Source organism: Micropterus dolomieu, linkage group LG09 (genome assembly GCF_021292245.1).
Source record: "Micropterus dolomieu isolate WLL.071019.BEF.003 ecotype Adirondacks linkage group LG09, ASM2129224v1, whole genome shotgun sequence".
NCBI classification, from domain to species: Eukaryota; Metazoa; Chordata; class Actinopteri; order Centrarchiformes; family Centrarchidae; genus Micropterus; species Micropterus dolomieu.
This window is the reverse complement of record NC_060158.1, coordinates 10505311-10527943: the sequence shown is the minus strand read 5'-3', so window position 1 is coordinate 10527943 and position 22633 is coordinate 10505311. Positions and strand designations below refer to the sequence as shown.

At 41.0% G+C, this 22633-nt stretch overlaps 2 protein-coding genes across 7 annotated transcripts; one reads left to right on the top strand and one right to left on the bottom strand.

Moving 5' to 3' along the window:
- Positions 1-30: 30 nt before the first annotated feature.
- Positions 31-4713, bottom strand: LOC123976259 (zinc finger and BTB domain-containing protein 12-like). Of its 2 annotated transcripts, none has more exons than XM_046058250.1 (5): positions 4389-4713; positions 3165-3373; positions 2892-3086; positions 2214-2423; positions 31-1746 (listed from the first exon to the last, which is right to left on the bottom strand). In XM_046058250.1, exons 2-5 carry the CDS (start codon positions 3366-3368, stop codon positions 628-630), a joined length of 1728 nt encoding a protein of 575 aa, XP_045914206.1. In that variant the 5' UTR covers positions 3369-3373; positions 4389-4713; the 3' UTR covers positions 31-627. The 2 variants fall into 2 exon arrangements, with proteins under 2 accessions (XP_045914206.1, XP_045914205.1); XM_046058249.1 differs by having other exon boundaries at positions 2214-2426; positions 4389-4712.
- A 53-nt stretch (positions 4714-4766) lies between these two features.
- ehmt2 (euchromatic histone-lysine N-methyltransferase 2) lies at positions 4767-22102 on the top strand. Of its 5 annotated transcripts, none has more exons than XM_046058247.1 (28): positions 4767-4831; positions 6370-6442; positions 6571-6732; positions 6977-7251; positions 7416-7494; positions 8837-8919; positions 9020-9157; positions 9277-9339; positions 10451-10571; positions 11451-11534; positions 12354-12490; positions 12863-13006; positions 13394-13716; positions 13815-14051; positions 14290-14372; positions 14549-14655; positions 15414-15536; positions 15637-15738; positions 16099-16203; positions 17014-17168; positions 17690-17857; positions 17972-18116; positions 18228-18305; positions 18546-18661; positions 19676-19762; positions 19858-19936; positions 20916-21091; positions 21372-22102. In XM_046058247.1, exons 1-28 carry the CDS (start codon positions 4805-4807, stop codon positions 21550-21552), a joined length of 3651 nt encoding a protein of 1216 aa, XP_045914203.1. In that variant the 5' UTR covers positions 4767-4804; the 3' UTR covers positions 21553-22102. The 5 variants fall into 5 exon arrangements, with proteins under 5 accessions (XP_045914203.1, XP_045914201.1, XP_045914202.1 ...); XM_046058245.1 differs by having other exon boundaries at positions 16996-17168; XM_046058246.1 differs by having other exon boundaries at positions 11448-11534.
- Positions 22103-22633: the final 531 nt, after the last annotated feature.

The following is a 22633-nucleotide window of genomic DNA, read 5'->3' as shown; positions in this document are numbered from 1 at the left end:
ATATAATGCATTTGAATACACATAAAAGACTTGCTTTCCATTTTATTTTATTTACATCATCTTTTCTTTAACCTGCGGTCAGTCATAGCACTGAACATGTATTACATACGTATATTCACGCTGAAGATTACAGTGAGTCAAACAGTTCTCTGAAACATGAAAATCCACAGGCGTCTTGTCACAGTAGGAAAAGCACAGGTGTATATAATAAAATGAATGCTGGCTGAATTACATTTAGCCGCTTCTGCTTCAGGATCGTGTTATGGTGCGTGCTGTCACCCTATCATGACTCACTGGGGCACATCGTTAATGTTACTAGTAAAACATGTGGTTTTCCTTCTATGAGAAGTTCACATGTCTGTTGTGAAACTTCCGTTATCAGTGTAAGACAGTGGAGGACTACGCACTCGCAGTCATTTTAACCCACATCCATCACCCGTTCTTTATATTTTATACATGTTTGAATGCAAAAGGATCTTTATTGTACACAGTCTGAGATTTTTAAGGCCTCATAGTCAGTTTACAGCCAACAGACTGATCTCACAGTTCTTCACTCAGCCAAATTTAACTGTAGTAAGCTGTTGAGCCCGATGAGCTTCAGGTGTTCAGACACTTTACTGGTCTGGCCTATGACACTCGTTCAGTAACCAGGCATTCTTGCTCTTCCTCTCGTATATTTCCAGCGACTCCTCTCGCTCTCTCCCTCTCCTCCTGCTCATGTAGGGAGTTCTGACCCGTGGTTTTCCCGTGTTGTTCCTTCAGGTGCCGTCGTAAGGCAGGCTTGTGGGCAAAACGGGCGTGGCAGTATGCGCAGCGGTGTGGCCGCTCGCCACTGTGGAGGTTCATGTGGTCTATCAGTGTGGATTTCTGGGTGAAAGTCTTGTAACACAGGGGGCACTGGTGGGTTTTGCCAGCGCCTCGGTGCACGGCCATGTGTCTGGTGAGGTTGGCGGAGTGGTGAAAGTGTTTGCCACAGCAGGGGCAGGCATACAGCAAGTGAGTGGAGCGGGAGTGGATGGCTAGGGAGTGGGCTGAGGGGAACGTCACGCCGCAGTGCTCGCAGATTACAGGCCCAGCTACACTTGAAGTGGATCCCACCACTGCCACAGACTCGTCCCCTCCCTCATTTGTTCCAACAGCTGTCAAACCTGAACTCCCCTCACGAGCAGAACAATTAGACTCCTCTGGGGCATACTGGGTCAAACTACTGGCATCCATTGGTGAGACCTTTTCTCCCTGAGCATCGCCCATGCTGAAGTCTAACCCTGGGAGCTCAACTGAGACATAGCTTCCTGTCTTAAGCCCTTCTTGGGTGTAATCTAGCCCGAAACTCCCTCCCATCCCTGCAGTTGCAAGATACCACAAATCCTGGTGGAGATCCAGGCCTGGAGGCCTTTTGTCCTGTGCCGACACCCACCTTCTCCTCTTAAAACCCCGCCCCCTGCCTCTCCCTCGGCCCCGGCCAATTTTAGGGTCAGACAGCCTGCGCCTGAAAGCGCGGAGCCCATCTACTGAAAGTCCCCCAGTGCTGAGATCTTCTTCTGCCGGATTCAAGTCATATTCGCCACCTTCCCCTCCAATCATGACACCTTCTGTCTCTGGGTAACACGCATCTTGAGGTCCGTCAGGGGGAGCTCTTCTCTTCTCCTCCCTCTCCCTGTTCATCTGCTCTTCTTCGGAGACGTACACTCTGAAGACATCATAGTCCTCCTGTCTGACCTCTTCCTCCTCATCTGATGTATTAACCTGTAACATGAATGAAGACTGAGTAAAGTGTGTAGTGTCGAAAAAGTTTCGAAAAACTGTAAAAAGTGTCAATCGAAATTCCCACACTTTTCCAAACGCGCTTGCTCTGTCGAACCTACAGTCCAAAATAATAAGATAGCAAATGTATAGTGATATGAAACAGCAAGAAGCTGCAAATCGTCACAACTGAGCAAATATTCTGCATCATTGTCTTGGTAAATCACTTTCAATGGCTACTAAAATTATTGCTGATTAAATTCCTTTTGACTGATGAACAGACTTTTTTTTTTGGTTTATGCTTGTTTCTGTGTATGTACATCGAGAGTAAGACCGGAGTAAAATTCCTCATATGTATACACATACCTGGCCATTTAAGCTAATTCTGATTAACATGAATACTGTAGATTTTTAAATTTAGCGTAGAATAAATCGTACCCTGTTCTCAGGTTGTTCTTTCACGTACAAACCTTGATACATGGCTGATCCACCAAGGGACTGTCATCGAGCTGTTGACTGCTGCCCTGTGCAGACATATCGCCGTTGTTTTCCTCCACTGAGCGTACTACAGGACTGTTTAGGTGCACAGGGGAGGTTCTGTCCGTGGGAGGAGATGAGGATGGAAAAGAATGAATGCTTCCAGTGACTATCACCGGTCGAGTTTGGCCCTCCTCTGAAGTCTTCTAGAGGAAGAAATGGGAGAAACAGATTGTGGGATTGCTAAGAACCTATAAAAACTGCATCACTGCAAGCTATGAAAGTGCTGAGAGCGTGTTACTGTGTGTACAAAATGTAGGGGTGGAAAAAAGATGAAGATGTTAATTAGAAAATTACTACTTTTGCAACATACAAAAAACCCCACAAAATAATAAAACACATACGTACTAACCCATGGTTAAGATAAAATTTTAGAACACACACAAGTTTATAAATTTATGTTACATTGAAGACTTTTATTTACATGCTACAGGAAAATGAAAGACACAAACTTGACTGTCTATAAACATACAATCAAATTAATTCTTAAAACTATGCAAAAATCCAAAGAATCAAACTGGGGTAATATTTTCCATCACTGCACAACGTGTATCAACTAGAGAGAATCTGTTGTTGTTAGCCATTTAAAAAAATTGTTTTGGATTACTGACCTTCACGGAACTAGGGTTCTTCAGCTGCACATACTTCTTCAGGGCTCCTCGGCAGCGCTCCACAATATGCTCCATCTGTAGGTAGCTGGCAGCGGTCAAGTAGTTGACAATCTCCTCTGGGTTAAACTGCAGGACGCCAGTGTAACAAGACTGAAGGAGATCACACACCACTGTGGAGCTGTACAGCATCGACACCTGGAACATAAAGAAGCAACATTTTTACTCAGCAGATGAACGTTGAAGTCAGACACGATGATCTGGTAGTCTGCCTACCTGAAGCTTCGGGGACGGGTTGAGGAGGAACTGGTCCCGTAAGAAGGGCGAGCAGGCAGCCAGCACCACCTTATGTCCCTTGAATGTCTGGTTGTTGCTGGCCACAATGGTGATGTCACAGAAGTGCTGACGAGACCTCAGTGAATTCATGTGGTTCAGGGTCGTGTCCCCGTGGCCCGGTAACCGGAAACACAGCATTTCCATCTCGTCTAAAGGAGAAATGCCGAAGTATTCATGACAACTATCTCAGTGAGGTGATCTTTAAATTAGACGATCAAAATGCTGACAGAAAATGCAAAATGACGACGCAAATAAAAGTTGCTCATGTCATGGCCACCTGACCTGAACACAAAGATTCAAGACAGTTTATGAAGACTGCACTGTAGTAGAGCTCACACAGGGTTTATGTTTGAATAGTTGGAGTCTAGTCGAATGCTCAGGGTGCAAAGCATGATATAAAGCTAGTTTTTCTTCCAATTTGAGATCTGGGTTATTTTTTTTTTGGGAACAAGTTTCACGCATACACTGTAAACTTAGCTAACATGTTGGCAAGAATCTGATTTTCAGCAGATACGCTTGCTGCACATCTCACTCAGTTTTGGGCTTTAGGCCTCAAGATGCAACAAGTGTGCTTGACGATGCTGCTGTGTCAGTTATATGGCCTGTGAGAAAAATAACAGTAACGTTTCTAAGACGGCCAAACAATAAGAACCAATTATTGGCAATTTATTCATGTTGAACAGAAATAACCTATTTTCAGAGGACTGTATAATCTGTAATTCTACTTTAAGACTAAGAAGAGACAAATTGTTAGCTGTATCACAAATCTATTACTCACAACATTTTGTAGCAATTTAATATAGTAATTGGCCCTTAGGTGGTATCTAGTCTCACATCACTATATCGATAAATCGCCAGCTTTGACATGAGGGACATTGAAAAGTATCATATATGGGGGTGAAAGAAGCTACCAAGAATGACTAACAATATTACATGTATTTAATTTGTAGTAGAGTCTGCAATAAAATTAGACTATTTATTAGACTGCTGTGATTGGCTGTAAGAGGTTAAAATCGATCGTAACACACAACTTATTTCTCACTTATCCCTCCTTTCCTTCTGGCCTATGTTGACGTTACCCACTTCTCTGGACGTTAGCTAACGTTAGCTAGTAGTTAGCTACCACAGAACAAACAAAAGCTTCCCAGATTTCGTCAAACTCACCTTCCCTTTCCTTTTTATTAAATATCTTCTGGGCTTGTTAAAAAAACAAGCCTGGGTTTGTTTCAACTGGACAACCGTTTACCGTTAAGGAGTCGTTAATTAACGTTAGCCAACAGTACTTCCACATCCCTATTAGCTACTAAGCTACCTCGATTTCTGTTTACTTTTTGGCCTCTTTTTTGGAGGAAGCGCATCCCGTGACAACAAATACGACCCCACTGGTCTTTCAGAGGACTGAACTGACTTTGAATCGGTTTTTGTGGGAGGTTTCTGCCTGCGGTTAGCCGTAAAATCAGCGCACGCACACTGACTTCTGATCAGCAGTTTTTAAATCAATGACACAGGGGGCGGGGCTAGGGGCGGGGCTAGGGGCGATGACGAGCCACGTTTACATACGTTGGTGCTCATCGGGAAACATGTCGGCATCTGAGACAACGACAAAGGTAACGTTAGCTAGCAAAGCCACTGCTGCACACAATTGCATGATAATGACATTTACGTTAGTTTAACCGCTTGTAAACACATTAGCCTACATAGGAACACACTGTCACTAAAGCTGCAGCGTGCCACAATGCAAAATAATTGTATTTGGTGATTATAAGAGGTATTTGTTGCAAGCTGTGCTACACTACTAGCCACGTTAGCCTTAACAGTTGTGTGTTAACTAACGTTAGCTTTTGATGGTGTTTTATTGCTTATTTTATCGATTACTTGGCTGTTTACATCACAATAAAGTCATCGTCTTGCGTTGCTTTTAATCGCGTTATGGGGATTGTGTATTATTCGCTGTTGTCAAAGCAAAATGTTGAGACAAACTGTCCTTTCTGTGAACTGTGTAGTAAGTAGGTAACCCATGCTGAAAGGGTTTAAGCAGTTAATGTGTAGAAATGTACCTTCCTTTTTTTATCTTACGGACTATTGTTGTCGGAAGGGCTTTACTTTGGATTGTGTAAAAAGCATGAATGGGCCGACTGACTGATGGCGGTACCTGACGTAACATCAGACAACATCAGCCATTGGTTGAGAAGTTTATTTTGCAGTACAGAAGGCAGAAATTGATCATGTAAATGCGACCAAAGGCTAAACACAGAATATTGGCAGTTACAAACACGGTAACAGACGTTACCATTGGGATTCTCATTTAACTGAGAAGAAAACACTAAGTTCGTATGATTTTTGTTTCCTTCATGGGAAATGGGTTTTCACTGACAGTATCTTCTTGGTTACTAGTGTCCTAATGTTTAACCAGGCAGCTCTGTTAAAGAGTCAATGTACCCACAAACAAGAGTTATCTGTCTTTATTCATGGTAGTTATCCATTGTAATGCTGTTAAGTTTTATAAAGTGTTGCACTGGTCTAGCCAGTGATAATGAGAACAGCTGATATCAGGACTGCAGTCCTGCACACATGGTGGTGATAGCGCAGTGAATAAGACACATGCCTTTGGTGTAAGAGACCTGGGTTTGAATCCGCTGTGAGACACCAATGTGTCCCCAAGCAAGACATTTAACCCCTAGTTGCTCCAGAGGCGTGCGACCTCTGATATATATAGCAATAAGTCGCTTTGGATAAAAGCGTCAGGTAAATGAATAAATGTAAATGTAAAGACACTGCCAGGCCTGGAGTACCCAAGTTTAGGGAATATATATTTTAACACAACATGCTCCATCTCTAAAGTGTGGGCTTTTGGAGATGTATGTTGCAATATACCTATGAGAGCAGCAGGGTGTAACATGTACTTAGTTTATATTAGTGGTCTGTGAATGTAGCCAAGTATACCTCTGTGTTTCTTCTGATTCATTCTCAAAAACACAGTAGAAGATCACAGTTCTGAAGTTTCAGTGCTATAAATGAATGAATGTGTAATGAATCCATAGCTCTAGTAGTTATGTTGGTTATCAGTCAGTTATAAGTCACCCTTTAAAGGGACAGAGTAATATTTTCTGACAATATATTTCCTGCTATTTGTTGTTGTTGCCAGGAGCCTCCTGAAGGAAATGACTCAGAAACACCAGCAGAATCATTAGCCGGACCAAGTCAACAAGTGAAGGAAGGTGCGCTACAGCTCATGGATTGAGATACTAATGTTTGAAATCTGTGCATTTTAGATACACAAATGCAGAGAATTAATGTGTGATTTTTGTCAGTACTACCTGTATAAACTCATGGAGAACTTTTCCAGATAATGCACCCTCCATCACAGCTGCTGCTGCCAAGAAGATAGAGCCCATGGGTGGGATGCCATCAATGTTGTCATCTCAGCAGCCTGGGAAGGACGCTTCCAGAGCTGGAGAGGATGGTGAGAAATGGTCACCTGTTTCCTCCCCAAACAAACCTGCTGCAGGTAAGACTTGGATCCAGTTGGATTTCACTGATGTTGCTGAAGCGGGGGTTCTTCATTTGAGCAAGCTTATTTGATCCAGATGCATAAATTCAGCAGTAAATAATATATTAAGTAGGATATTAACATTGGACAACACTAAATATGAAAATGACTGAGACAGCTGATAGCATCTCATTTGCTGTGGAAGATAAACATGTTGATATTTTCCAAGCAATTCACAGTCATTGCTTATACCTCTTTACAGGACACGCAGCAAAGTCCCTTCCATCATTGCCCTCCTCTTCTCCTTCTACGTCTTCATCATTGTCCCCTGGCCGTGCAAAGATGAGTGTTTCTGGGCCCAGTAGCAGTAAATCTGTCCTGGCACCTTCTCCTTCCTCCTCCTCCTCCTCTTCCTCCTCCTCCTCCTCTTCTTCCTCTTCCTCCTCTGTCACAGCCTCCTCATCGCCTTCTGTCTCTCCTGCCCCACCCAAAATCCACCGGGCCCGCAAGACCATGAACAGGCCTCCAATAGGGCAGGTGAGCTTATGTCATCTCCAGTAAGTAGTTAGCATTTCCATTTGACGTGAGTAAAATCAAATGTTGTAGCTCCTGTTTTGATTTTGCACCAGTGTTTGGTTTCTTGAATTGAGTAACACCATTAAAAGTGCGTTTGTTTTTAAGTCACCATTTTTATTTGACAGATGAGCAATGTTGAGGCACCTGCTGCATCTGTAACACCTTCAGGGTCATCTGCCTGTCTTTCCTCTGATTCTGAATCTGGTTAGTGGCTGTAGAATATTCACACTAAAATATTGTTTGCCTGTGTAAAATAATCAAATGCTATGAGTAACAATGAGCTACAGTGCCTTGTTTAAGTTATACAGTCCCCTCCAAAAGTATTGGAACTGTAAGGCAAATTCCTTTGATTTGTTGTTCACTGAAGACATTTGGGTTTAAGATCAAAAGATGAGTATGAGACAGGAATTCAGAATTTCACCTCTCATTTTGTGGTATTCACATCTAGATGTGTAAAACAACTCAGGACATATCACCCTTTGTTTGAACCCACCCATTTTTCAAGTGAGCAAAATTGGAACATGTGACTGACAGATGTTTCTTGTTGCCCAGGTGTTGCCTTTTAGGTTGATTGTCCAAACATTAAATAGCTCCGCATGACTAGTCTAAGTTTTCATCCTTGGTTCAAACCTATAAAGACTGAATTTCCTGTTAAAGAGGATAAACCAACATGAAAACCAGAGAGCTGTCTATGGGAGAAAAGCAAGCCATTGTCAAGCTGAGAAAAGAAGGAAAATCGACCAGAGCCATTGGACAAACATTGTGCATAGCAAGCACAACAATTTGGAAAGTCCTGAAAAAGAAAGAAACTACTGGTGTACTGAGCAACAGACGTCGAACAGGTTGGCCAAGGAAAACAGATATATATAGTATATATAGATATAGTGAGAGCTGTGAAGAAAACCCCCAAAACATCAGTGACATCACCAATGACCTCCACAGTGCAGGGGTGAAGGTATCAAAATCCATTGTTGGAAGAAGACTCAGAGAGCAGAAATATAGAGGCCTCACCACAAGATGCAAACCACTCATAAGCAGAAAGAATCGGAAGACCAGATTGAAATTTGCCAACCCAATAGAGCATGCATTTAACCTCCTTAAGAGGAGACTGAAGGGAGAAACACCTCAAAACAAGAACTGAAAGAAGCTGCGGTAAAAGCCTGGAATAGCATCACAAATGAAGAATGCAACAGTTTGGTTGATGGGTCGCAGGCTTGAGGCAGCTATTGCAAGCAAGGGTTATGCCACCAAATATTAAATGTTATTTATTTTAAGATTAGTTGTTTCATTACTTTAACTCACCTAAGAATGCTGTGGTCTAATACAAACAGTTGTAAGTTGTTTAACACATCTAGATGTAAATGCCAGGAAATGAAAGCTTAAAATTCTGAACTCTCGTCTCATACTCATCTTTTGATCTTAAACCCAAATGTCTTCAGTAAACAACAAAAAACAAGGAATTTGCCTTACCGTTCCAATACTTTTGGAGGGGACTGTAACTCATCCTGTCGTCATGGTTTATGTTGCATTTTCATGTTTCCAATAGTTGCAAAAAGAAGGAAACTGGGTCATTTATCTGATGGCACACCTGAGAAGTCTGAGAAGGTTCCAGACAATGCTCAGATTTCGGTAACGTTACGTATTTGCGTGTATATCATTTACACATAACATAAGGTTTCAGTTGTTAATGTTGTTGCCAACGTCTTTTCTGATTTCTGTCAAAACTCAGGAAGAAACGTTATTCCATAAAAAGGTGGAGCCTGTTACCAAGACTGCACCAGAGAAGAGCAACAGCAGTGTGGGGAAGTCAGAGGAGGAAGCTCAGAAAATTCAGATTTCCAGTCGGTCCACACGAGATTCTGAAAAGGTGGGAGGCTCAAATGTATTGACCGTTAAAAGTGATGACTTATTGTCATGCCAAAGCATGTTGTGTATATGTGCTGCAGGATATTTTTTAAACTTGTATTCCTTTTGTTTCTTGTGTAGTTTGAGGATGGAGCAAGTCAACACACTGAAGACATAGAGGGATCAGTGAACATGTCAGACCATGTGAGTGATTTAATCTTACTAGCTTGATAATAACTTTATGTACTTATAGCTACACTAATCTCTTACTGTCTTATCAGAGTGTAAATGTAACTACAATTGTTGTATCATCCTGTACTTGCCTGAAAATACAGGTTATATTAAAGATGAGTGACAGATTTTTTTATTTTTTTATTTATTTTTTTTCAATTGAACAACTCCTTTTCTTCCTACGCCTGATTGGGAGGAGCACACCACTTGCTTGGCTGTTATTGGTCTTTTCTTCCAAAAATAAAAGATCAAATGTCTCATTAACTCAACACCAAAACAAGTTTCTGAATAAACATGAGAGAAACAAAACTAGCTTTTACATCTAGAACATCAAAAATAGTTAGTTGTGCAGTTTCAGAGTGTTCAAGTCCCAAAAAGTTCTGAATAGTTTTAAAATTTGTCCATTAAGAATCTGCTGTGTTAGCAGGGTATATTTCTATTTCTCTTGGTTTTCTCTTATTTCACCAATTTAGTTCTACTTAACTTGTTTTAGTTTGCAGGTTACTTTAATTGTAATCGTAGATAAATTTGTCCGCCCCGGCCTTATACCTTCTGACCACGTGCGATACTGTAAAGGATAATTGTAAAGGATAATGTTTACTCACTACTTGAATCTGCTCCCTTTCCCTTAAGTTCTCCCCCCCACACACACATACAAGCTCACACCTACACCTCTGGTCTCTTATTGCAAACACACTGTCTTACTCCACCTTTCTATTTCTCTCACCCTGTATGTGTTTGCTCTGTTGACTTTCTCCATCAGCAGTATTTTTTTTATAAAGTCACAAAAAAGACATAGACCTCGACTGAAGGATTTTTCTGAAATCGATATAAACGTAGTACTGAATGACATCTGCACTGGTGTATTGGCTGTTGCTTTACCTGGTCTGTGCTTGTAAAATATCCACGGTATCCGCATCTTGTAATGTAATACCAGCCCGCCCAAGTTAAGTCTTTATGTGGGAAAAGTTTTTTTAATATAAATTTTATTTTGTCAAAAAAAAAGAAACTGCACAGAATTTTTACCCCTTTCTACCCTTCAGATGTCACAATTATATAGTCACACAGAGTTTCTCCCTTGTAGAGTTCAGAGTCGGAGACACCAAGAGCGGTCCAGAGTAGAAAAGAGAGTGAGGAGTCTTTATGGCCACAGCCAGACCAGGACAAAGACAGAAACACTGCTGATGTGGTGGAGACAGTTGGAGGTGAGTGACATTACCTAGTTTCCTAAAACCATGCCGGTCTCCCACGACAATGAAGAACATTGAATAATGTTTATATAGTTATTTTTCTATCACCAGAAAAGTCTGTAATGTCAAGGTTAAAACGAATCTCTACATATTTGATCTAAATTAAAATGTAAAACACATTATACAAGTGTTCACCTCCTTTTACTATGGCACACCTAAATCATCACTGGTGCAGCCAGTCAGATAGTGGCAAGCCACATAATACGCTGAAAGACTACCTGGGTCTAATCAAGTTATGACAAGTTACTTAAGCTGAAAATCCTCCTCCTGTCTGGAAACTGACCACACTTTGCCGATTTCCTGCCAAATAAAACAACAACATCATGAAGACAAAGTGTCCCAAACAAATTCAGCACATGGTTATTGAAGTACCAGTCAGGGGAAGGATAAAAGAACATTTCCAAGGCACTGAATATCTCTGGGAGTACAGTCAGGGCAGTCTTCAAAAAAATGGAAAGAATATGATTTGACAGTAAATCTGAGAGTAGCCCCCAAACCAGGGTGTCAGTGCAAAACAGTTTTGTAAAAAAGAAAATGGGCAAAATGCTGTGTCCAGATGTGCAAAGCTGGTACACACCTGTCCACAAACACACTGTAATTACTGCCAAAGGTACAGCTAGGCTACTGTTAGATTTTTAACTTTAATTTAACATTTCTGTTGATCAGTGACAAAAAGCCTGAATTTGATTCAGTGTTGTAAAACAATAAAAGGTATAAGATGGGTGAATAACTTTTTATTGTTGTTTGATATATTTGTACATTTACCTCCATTAAACTTCTTCATTTTCTACCATGTATCTCCAGTGCTCATAGTTTATCGTTTGTCCTCAGCAGGAAGGTCCACTGAGTACACAGAGGTTCCCTTGGGTGCTCTGGACATCGTTGCTGCTGACAGTCTGACACTTTCTCCTCCTCATGGTGGGTTTATGATGAATCTGAATTGGTTGAAAATCTGAAGGTTAACTGCCCTTCCCTTATCCTTTTCTGTATCATAGTATCATTAAACAGAGCAACTGTCTTCCCGATAAAGAGATATTTTGGGACAATGAAAAGATTTCACTTAAACTGTTTTGACAATCGATTCATTGTGTCAGTAATTTTTGTGAGCGTTTACAGCTTTTCTTTGGGATATATGATAGTAAACTGAATATATTTGGGTTTTAGAATAATGGATAGATTAAAAAGGAGACAAAACAATTAATTGATGAATTGAGAAAGTAATCAGTAGTTTAATCAATTGTGAAAATAATTGTTGATTGCAGCTTCAGTGTAATCCAGACGGATCTTTCTGAACATGGATTTATAAGGATATATCAGCCTAACAACAAATTGCACTGTTAATATCTTAACTTGAATAACAAAACCTTCTGTACACTCAGATTTAATATTAATTAGGCCTTTGATGATTATTGATTACTGACAGATATTTTCTAAATTAATCTATAATTGTTGTTGGTCTATAAGATGTCAGGAAAAAGGTGAAAATGGCTGTCATCTTCAAATAGTTAGTTTTGTCGGACTAACAATTCTTTTATTTAAATTGCAGGGCCATAAAAATCGGCAGCAGCCTCACCAGATTTCTTGTGACACTAAAGTGTTTGATTTATAATCCTTTTCAACATTGCAAAACCAGAGAATGGCAATTACTTAGCAGATAAATTGATTATCAAAACAAATTGCAGGTTTATTTGGATCCAACACCACAAACATTTAAATCTGTCCCTCCCCGTTCCACAGAAGGAAGTGATGCAGGAGACACAGAGCGGCTGGAGGAGCTTCCTCTGTGCAGCTGCAGGATGGAGGCTCCTCGAGTCGACAGCACGAGCCACCGTGTCAGCAGACAGTGTATGGCCACTGAGAGCATCAATGGAGAGGTTTGTCTCTGCCTTGGCTTTTTATTTTGTTTGTGTTGACTCTGCAGGTACATGTGGCCCTTTTGAACTAGTTCCGTATTAATGGGTATTGAAGATTATGCTTTGTGTCGTGAAATAAAATATTAAATGTCAGGTTAATAGAAATGCTGATCAACAGCAGTATTCATGATAAAGGTTTACTGGACTACCAGAGAACAGTCATATTATTTTGCCTTTGTAGCGCCAGATATGATGAGATTCCTGTTTTCTGTGTAGGTTTGGATAGCAGAACTTAGTCTGCTGCTCCGTGATACTTCATAAAGCTCTTCAGATAACTTTCCTTTACGCCACATGTAAATGTAATAATCTCGTCTCTCCTGCTCTGTTTGTCAGCTGAGGGCTTGTACAAATCGGACTATAAAAGGGGAAACCATGCGGCCGTCCAGTCGGGTGTCCCTCATGGTGCTTTGTGACGTCCACCGCTCACACATGGTCAAACACCACTGCTGTCCTGGGTGTGGATACTTCTGCATAGCGGTGAGGGTTCAAACCTACCTAAACCTAAACTACTACCATCATTAAAAAGACAGTGTATTCAAGCTATAACTTAAATGTTACTTCAAATTAATATTCATGCTTTCACTCTCTTAAAAATCCTACTTTATTTTTTCTTTCTCCTTCTCAATATCCTACCTTTCCTGGTTTTCCTCCTCTATATCTTACTTTCTTCTTTTCTTTATCCTCCTTTTTATATCCTACCTTCTTTTCCCCTTTCTCCTCCTCGATATCCTACTTTATTGTCCTTTATATCCTACTTTCCTCTTCTCTTTATCCTCCTTTTTATATCCTTTCTTCTTTTCCTCTTGGTCCTCCTCAATGTCTTACATTCTTCCTCCTTCTCCTCCTCGATTCTCCTCTTTTCAGGGCACATTTCTTGAGTGCTGCCCAGACCAGCGCATCGCTCACCGTTTCCACCGGGGTTGTGTGACGGTGCTGGGCGGAGGCCGCAGCAGATCAAACGGCGGCGGTATGCTTTTCTGCCCCCACTGCGGAGAAGACGCCTCAGAGGCCCAAGAAGTCACCATCCCCTCATTCAGCTCGGCTACAGCCTCTGCGAACACCGTCGTCACAATGTCAGCCTCCTCCACCACCACCCCGTCTCTGCCGCCATCTGTGCCCACGGCACCCTCCCTCACAGCCTCAACAGGAGGGATGAAGGACGGGAAGATGCCCGAAAGACCCGTCAGGTAAGATTAGATGACATGTGAGAGAATTATTGTCTCAATTAAACTATATACAACTTAATTTCTTCTTACCTTTGTACCTCCTCCTCTGCCTATTCCAGTGCACGTATGCATAGTCATGGCTTGGTAAAACTGGCAGTGGAGCAGCAGCAACAGCCCCCACAGACTGTAGCCTCTGCAGTATCTGTGGCCACCATCCCTCCAGCAGAGGAGGGGGTGGACAGCGTGGGGCCTTCTCTCTGTATGCCGAATGGGAAACCAATCAGCCCCAGTGCCCTTCCACCTGGACCCAGCAGGGCGGCGCTGCAGAAGGCCATTCTTACACAGGACACCGAAAGGTTGAAGTTGAGATTTTACTATTTAATTCTAAATCATATTCTTTAGGATAATTTATGTAGTGTCGTGCAAGAAGTACATGTTACTCTTTTGAAGATGTTTTTGTGCCAGCAGTTCAGAAACTGATGTGCAGCAGTGGTTCGTAAAATCCCAATTCGAGCATCACCACTATCTGTAGAAAATTGCAATTAGAACAGTTTGTTGCAAACACACAGTAGTTTGTTGTTTTTGATTTGCCAGGAAGAAGAAACTGAGGTTTCACCCCCGCCAGCTTTACCCTGCTGCCAAGCAAGGAGAGGTGCAGAGAGTACTGCTCATGCTGAGTGAGTGCCTTGCAATGGACTTGCACTTTTCATATATATGTCTGTATCCTGATCTTCAACTTTTAAATACGGTCTGGGTTTGTTAAATGTTTTGATGTATATATTTTTAATTGAGAAATGTTGACCCAAGACAAGATCATGGTAAATTTGTGTGTGTGTGTGTGTGTGCATCTCAGTGGAAGGCATAGATCCAACATACCAGCCTGACTCTCAGAACAGGCGCTCTGCTCTACATGCTGCAGCTCAGCGAGGTCTGCTGGAAATCTGCTATATTCTCGTACAGGTGAGAAATTGAGTGCATTATTAGCATTTGTCTTGTTGGTTTCTTTTCTGTGATTAGTACACTCAGTAAAGCAGCTATAATCCATATTTTATCAGATGACAATCTGAAAACAATGGGAAAAGGGTTGCTCATAGTAATGAACCTACGGAGAATTATCCCCCTCTCCTCACTGCTTTATGGAGCTTTTATACTGTTTCAGCTCATTGTTTAGCTTTCCGGCCCTAAATATTACTGTTGTATTACTCTCACAGCTGTCATAGCATCGCTGTACACTACCTGCTCAGCACCAGACAGCAGAGAGACAAACTTGGCAACTAGTTGGTGAACACCGTGGAGTATTTAGCAGCTTAAGAGTGACAAATCTTTTAGAGCAGAGACCAAAACCAGAGCTGAAAATGAGTGGGTGTTGGTCTTGCATTCGCCAGGTTGCCACAAACATGGTTTAAAATAAATGATAATGTTGCTTTGTAATGGCTGGATGTGTAAATCAGCAACCATTTGCTAACAAGCTCGCCATATCAACTTAAAATGTAATATATCAATGTTGTGTTCACAGCTTGCTGCCGCAAAGTGGCCAAGAAAAGCTGTTATTAAAGGTTCATTTTTAAAATAATGTAAACAAACATGGATAAAAAGTGTGCAGCAGAAGTTAAAATGGATCTCTGACAGAGATTTAACACCGAGCTTATTATTCTGTGTATGTATTTTGGCTTTTAAAATCTTTCCTGGCCTTGTGCCTTTTGATTGTATACTGACAGGCCGGTGCTCAAGTGGATGCCCAAGACAAAGACAAGAGGACTCCTCTGTTGGAAGCGATCATCAACAATCACGTTGAGGTGGCTCACTACCTGGTCCAGAACGGTAGTTGCGTCTATCATGTCGTGAGTCTCTTGTTAGTGGCTCAAATAAAAACATAAATGTCAACTGTCAGGTGTTTGGTTGATATGGATTTCAGTCTTTGTTTACGTCCTTGTTCTTCAGGAGGAGGATGAATATACTGGCCTCCACCACGCAGCCAAGCAGGGAAACCTGGAAATTGTCAACATGCTTCTGGAAACGGGGCAGGTTGATGTAAACGCACAGGTAAAGGAAGAGCCAAAATCTCTGTATTTTAGGGCCATCAAATAACCTTTGCATTGCTGTGATAAGAGTTTAACTAATAGGGTTTTAACAAAATAACCCGCCCTGAACCATTTTGACAAACAATCAGAAATCCACCCCAGAATATGTTTTGGCACTGCCTAGAAACCACTTCAGTATCATTACAAAATTCCTTTAGACCACAAATCTGTCCACGAGATAATTCTGCATAAGTGTGTGAAAACTAATCAAAATAAACATTGCTTAATCAACCACTGTACCATTATCTGATATTTATGCAATAAATATGTGCATCATATCGGCGTTACTAGACTTTTAACTCTTCCTGCTGCTTCGTTTCAGGACAGTGGTGGCTGGACGCCGATCATCTGGGCTGCAGAGCACAAACACGTAGATGTGATAAAAGCACTGCTGAACAGAGGAGCTGATGTCACCATTAGTGATAAAGTAAGTTTCACTGAACACTGAGGTTTGTAGAACGTTTTATTTGAAAAAAATCATTGCATACCAAAGCAAAGCTAGACTGGAGCACTGTACACTAAGTGTATGTGTGTGTTTATGTGTATGCGTTTGTTTATTTTAGCCTGAAACACTGTTTCATTTCAACTCGAATTGTTGAAAATATTGTTGAAAAAATTTTCAATGTTGGCATTGATTCAGAGGAGTAGAACCATCCTGTGTTTAACTTCCCATTCCAATTAAACTTAATTCTCAAAAACTCATTACAAGGGTACATATCTTGTGTTGTGAAGTGTTTTGAAATTAACTTTAATTTTTATTACCTTTTTATTACTTAGATATCTTGTTCTTATTTTAAGAATGTTGTTTTATTTTGGAAACTCTTGGAATGACAAACTTGTTTTAATTCGAAGACAAAAATATTCCTTTGTGAATAGCTAATTTTAATAGGTTAATATTATATCTGACATTCAAGAAATCCATGTTGTCCATTAACAACAAATCAGTCCTAGGTATAATAAATGAATACTATTTTATCACTTTTATCATATAGATGAGTACAACAGGAATGGCTTTCAACATTAATATTATATCTCAGTATTCACAACAGAGACAGAATTGAGGATATCATTAAGAGGTCAGACTAAAATGGTAATACAGAAAGGGAAAAACGCTTGAGGAGCCTTCTCATGTTGCAGCTCTGTCGCCTTGTAGCTAGTGTTGACAGAGACAGAATGGATGCAGTTGCATGAAAATATTTCAGGTTATTACTTTAAACAGTCCTCTCTTTCCCTTAAGGAGCTGAACGTGTGTCTCCACTGGGCTGCGTATGCAGGGAGTGTGGACATAGCAGAGCTGGTGTTGAACTCCGGGTGCTCCCTTGCCTCAGTGAACATACATGGAGACACGCCGCTCCACATCGCCGCCAGAGAGGGCTACTTGGAATGTGTTACGTGAGTCGATGCCAATCACAAGCTGTAGCCTATTTTAATGTATGAGTCACATGTATTCCTTTGGTTTAACTTGAAGCCACAGCACACATCCACCAATGTGTGGTGTAATACCTTTTCCACCAACAAAGTAAGGGAACACATGGGATTTGGGAGTCTTAATTATTCTTGAGAAAAGCGGCTTCAGTTAAATCTGAAGATGCACATGGTGTACTGCACATATTTTTAGATTCAGAGTGACTTACACATCCCAAAGACATCATTATCTCTGAGTCACCGAAAAAAGACCCTCCTTTATACCTCCAGAACTAGCCTGAGAATCATCCCATTTTTAACTTTTCTTCAGTATTTAAATAATCCAGCGATAGTATTCCGTACATTGATGGGTACATTGCAAACAGGAACTTCTAATGGCTAATTTGGAATACTTTAAAAGGTGTTAATATTTAAAATGTAAAGAAATACAGGCTAAAAAAAAGTGAGTGATGGGTACAATTGTGTGGATTTTTCTATTTCTTCTGCAGGTTGTTCCTGTCCAGGGGTGCCGACATTGACATTATGAACAGGGAAGGAGACACGCCTCTCAGTCTCGCGCGGGCTGACACGCCGGTGTGGGTGGCACTCCAGATCAACAGGAAGCTGAGAAGGGGAATAACCAACCGCATGCTTCGGACTGAAAGAATCATCTGCAGGTATGTGTTTTAATGGAACTTTGTCTTCAGAGAATAAGCTTGGCAACCAGATATTTCTTCCTCTTGTTTCCTGTTTTATAACTTCCTGATGTAACTCCTTGGTTGTTGTTCCAGTGACGTTGCGCAGGGCTATGAGAATGTACCGATTCCCTGTGTGAACGCAGTGGATGATGAAGGCTGTCCGTCAGACTACAAATATGTTTCGGAAAACTGTGAAACTTCAGCAATGAACATAGACCGCAATATTACACACTTACAGGTAAAATATAAATCAGGCTCTTGTTTTAACTTCTGTCACAGAAACGCACAGTTATGTTATCTGTAATGAAAAATGAATCTCATGCCTTTTTTTTAATTATCTCTTATTCAGCACTGCAGCTGCACTGATGACTGCTCATCTAGTAACTGCCTCTGTGGACAGCTCAGTATCCGCTGCTGGTATGACAAGGTACATTTTTTACAACCACATCATCAAAGTAATCTGCTCAGAAAACTTGTAGTGAAAAGATTAATCAGCAGAAACTAACTTTGACTGAAAAGCAAAATATCTGCATAATCTGCTGTTAGCAGTAATTTTAATGAGGTTTTGTTTGAAAGTCAGTAAGATCCAAGAGGTCAGTGACTAGGATTCATTAGTTCCAGGAGAAACTGAAGGAGTGAAACTAATCTTAATTTATAATTTTTCCAGGACCAGCGGCTGCTCCAGGAGTTCAACAAAATCGAGCCTCCACTCATATTTGAATGCAACATGGCGTGTTCCTGTTATCGAACATGCAAGAATAGGGTGGTGCAGGCAGGCATCAAGTAAGAGCTGTGGGATACTAAAATGTAACATGAAAACATGACAGACTGCTGATTGGTCAGAGAGAATATTTTCTATTCACTGCATTATCATTGCTGCACCAGACAGAGGCCAGCAACAGAAAGTTTTATATTTTACAGTTTTCATATGGACTCTCATCACTAAATCCACTTCTAGGAAGTTTTGAGGTGAGAAATCAGCTGTGTAGATTTTGAATATTGACAGTTTTAGAGAAGTGATGGCGGAAAACAAAAATGTGCTTGAATATTTTCGGAGTTGAGGAGCTCCGCAAGTGGCTGCGGCGGAAGGCTGTGCCAACCCGTAGGAGGAGCGTGTGAGGCCGGCCAGCCGCCCGCTCACAGAGCCCTCTGCTCCCGCCGTCACACAGACCGCTGCAGCAACAACGGCAGAGGAAAACACAGCTGGAAGGGTTTCATACCCCTTATCTGTGTTTACATTCTGAGTAATGTTGAAACGTTTTAACTTAAAAAAGAGAAAGCTGTGTGTGTGTGTCTGATTGGCTAGTAGTAGTAAGTAAGATGCATCACTCTGTAGCTCAAGAGCGGAGCATACAACACAGGGTGAAAAGAGGAGCTGCAGCAATGTGCAGTATGAGAAAAATATGGTGGTTTTTTTGGAAAATTAAACCATGTAAATCTGTTCTGGTACAACCCCTAATTAAGATTTTGAACCTGAAAATGAGCATAATACCACCTCTTTAAGTATAACTTCTCTGTCATTTTAAAAGAAAACGAATTATTGTAGCAACCGACTTCACAGATGACCAACCTATCAATTAAACTACCTTTGTGAAGTTACTGGCTGGAAGGAATCTCTTTGAAGGCAACATTTGTAAAACACTAATGATAGATAAATAAATAAAACATCTAGTTATTGCCACTTGCATGACAAGTATCTGCTTACTTTTATAATTGTCGTCTTGGTCACTATAATCTGAACCATCAGTAATTCCACCCCCCCCCCCCCCCCCCCCCCCCCCCCACCCCCCACCACAGAGTTCGCCTTCAGCTCTACAGGACAGAGAAGATGGGCTGGGGAGTTCGAGCTCTGCAGGATATTCCCCAGGGAAGCTTCATCTGCGAGTAAGAGAGGCCCGTCCATCAGGCACACAACAGGTTGCTTTTATATGAAGTCAAAGTTTAGAAATTTAGAAATCTTCTTCCCCCTGTCCACACAGATATGTCGGGGAGCTGATCTCTGACGCCGAGGCAGATGTTAGAGAAGACGACTCCTACCTGTTTGACCTGGACAACAAGGTGAACCTCTTTCTTATTTTTTTTTTTTTTTTTTTTTAAGTTTTTTTAGTTTCTGCTATATAGAAAAGGCAAAAAAAGAGATGACCGTGAGGGGAAAACACAGGGGAGAGCATATGGTGTCCAGTATAACGAAGTATGCCATATGAATTCAATACTTGAATCCACAGTATTACGTGAATTCATGTAGTCTATACACAGAATACATCCCCAACGGCTGAGCTAGAGAACAACCTCCCAATGTTTTAGCTTACAGACCTTCAGATAACATCTTCTATGAAAAGGACCATTTGTGGTACTTCTCATCTTAACCAGTCAGGCTTTTCTCTTTTTTCATGACATTTCAGTTATAAATTTTAACATTTATAAATGACCTCCTTCCGAAACAAACAAGCAAGACCATCCAAAAAAATGTGTGTATCAGTTTTACATTATGTGCCTTTTATTGGAAATCTGCTGCATCTGCAGTTAGGGGTTTACATCCCGGCAGTGCCCAGGAGGTGAACTGGAGCTGGTCACACTCTGTTCTGTGGTCTGTGCTGGACTTGAAGTCCCATTTTGCCAAGTCCCTACAGACTGAGCTACTGCCATTCCCACTTTATCATAAATCAAAGTATTGTGCAAATTATTATTTTGACCTGATGATGGCACTAAAGGAAAAGTTAAGGAATCACCAAAATTGTTACTGTTATCTCGGGGGGGATAATAATGTCTCTACCAAACTTCATGGAAATCCATTCAACAGTTTTTTGGACATTTCAGCTAGCCAAGTCACTAGCATGGCTAAACTATTTCAAGTCACACATTATCAATGAAACAAAAAGGCAGAATAAAATATGAGTTTGTTTTACACATGTAAAGGTAGATAATAAAGGTGTCAAAATAAACCTGACAGTGTAGTTTTTGTTTATCACGCACATTCTGTCTGCATGGCGATGGGTTTCTAACACGATACACGTTTTTCCTCTTGTTTTCTGTAAAGGACGGGGAGGTGTATTGTATCGACGCCCGTTACTACGGCAACATCAGCCGCTTTATCAACCACCTGTGTGACCCAAACCTCATCCCAGTACGTGTGTTCATGCTGCACCAGGACCTGAGATTTCCACGCATCGCCTTCTTCAGCTCCAGAGACATCCTCAGTGGACAAGAGCTGGGGTGCGAAGTTGAGACTTTCTTTCCCCTCCTGTACATCCTCCCATCTATGTTTCTTTCACTTCTTCCTCAATTCCAGATGCACCCTATTTCTTACATTTATATTTCTATTTTAAGTTCCATGAACCTCATATCTAGTATAAGAGTCTTTTCTTAATTCTCAATGAGCCTGTAAGGTTTTTATTTGTTAGAAACACATCTGCCTAAAGCCCCATCCGGCTGTAACTTTGATTAAGAACTAAACAAATAGTTTTAACTTCACTGGTCTTATCTGTTTCTTTAGGTTCGACTATGGAGACCGCTTTTGGGACATTAAGAGCAAATATTTCACCTGTCAGTGTGGATCAGAGAAGTGTAAGCACTCGGCCGAGGCCATTGCCTTGGAGCAGAGCAGACTGGCTCGACTGGAGGCTTGCCCCGAATCGGGAGCTGACTGTGGGATGACCATGCTGGGAAACTCTTAAAACACTTTTGGATTAACCTAATCCATTTTACATGCGCGCACACGGGCAGTGGAGACACTCTTTGAGGGTTTTATCAAGTTTAAAATTCTGCTTTCGTCGCATGGTGCTGTTTTCTACTTGAAATGTCCTTGTTTCCTCTCCCAAAACTTGCCACCTTTCAAGCTGATCGTTTCCCTTCTGTTAGAGGCCTTCACATATTTTAAACTCAGTGGGTCTGTTTGAAGAAAACAGGAGGTTTTGGGATTCTGTACATACGGTATGGTTAGTGTATATAACTGCTTTTGCCATGACACATGAAATTTGGACATCACAAGTCTGCTGCCATGTAACTATCATACATTACATGTATTTTCTGTTGTGCCAACAAACGCAATGCATTTTCACACAGTGCAGTAACAGTTAGCCCAAACTGGACTCAGTAAGGACCTGGGGGATGCAGTTGTTTTTTCTGAATGATTGTGTTAGCTTTATTTTCTTTTATTTTTATACGTATTGTTTATCACGTCTAGTTTAATAAATTAGCTCATGAGTTGATCTTTGGGCTCTTGTATTAAGTGTGTCGTTCTAAGGTTTTTAAATCTGCTCACTGGCAGATGATGTGCTCTTCTACCCTAACAAACAGCAGCCAAACATTTGTAATGGGATTTAAAGTTACCTTATCCCATGTAATTTTGTGTTTGTATATAATATTTAGATTGTTGTGTTTTCAGTGATGCGACCATAAAGACTGTTTCCAGCAGGGGGCATTTACAGGCCACAGAGCAACAGAGATGTGGCTGATGTTACACTGGGGATAATAAGAGATGAAGTGAAAGAAAGATGTCCAACTCTGCCAGTAATTCTCTGTCCAAATCAAAGGTGTAGACAGGGAAAACACAGCTTCCTGGAAAAATTTGTTAACCCAAGAAGCATTGGCTCATTATTAATATTGCAACAACTCATATTTTTTGTCAAAGGAGGATCTGTTTTCAGCAAGTAAGTAGTAGGCAAACCATAACACTCATATGTAGTAGTTAGTTAACTAACAATATGCATGCAAGAGCAAGATAAACTGAAATAATGGTATTAAAACTAGATTTTC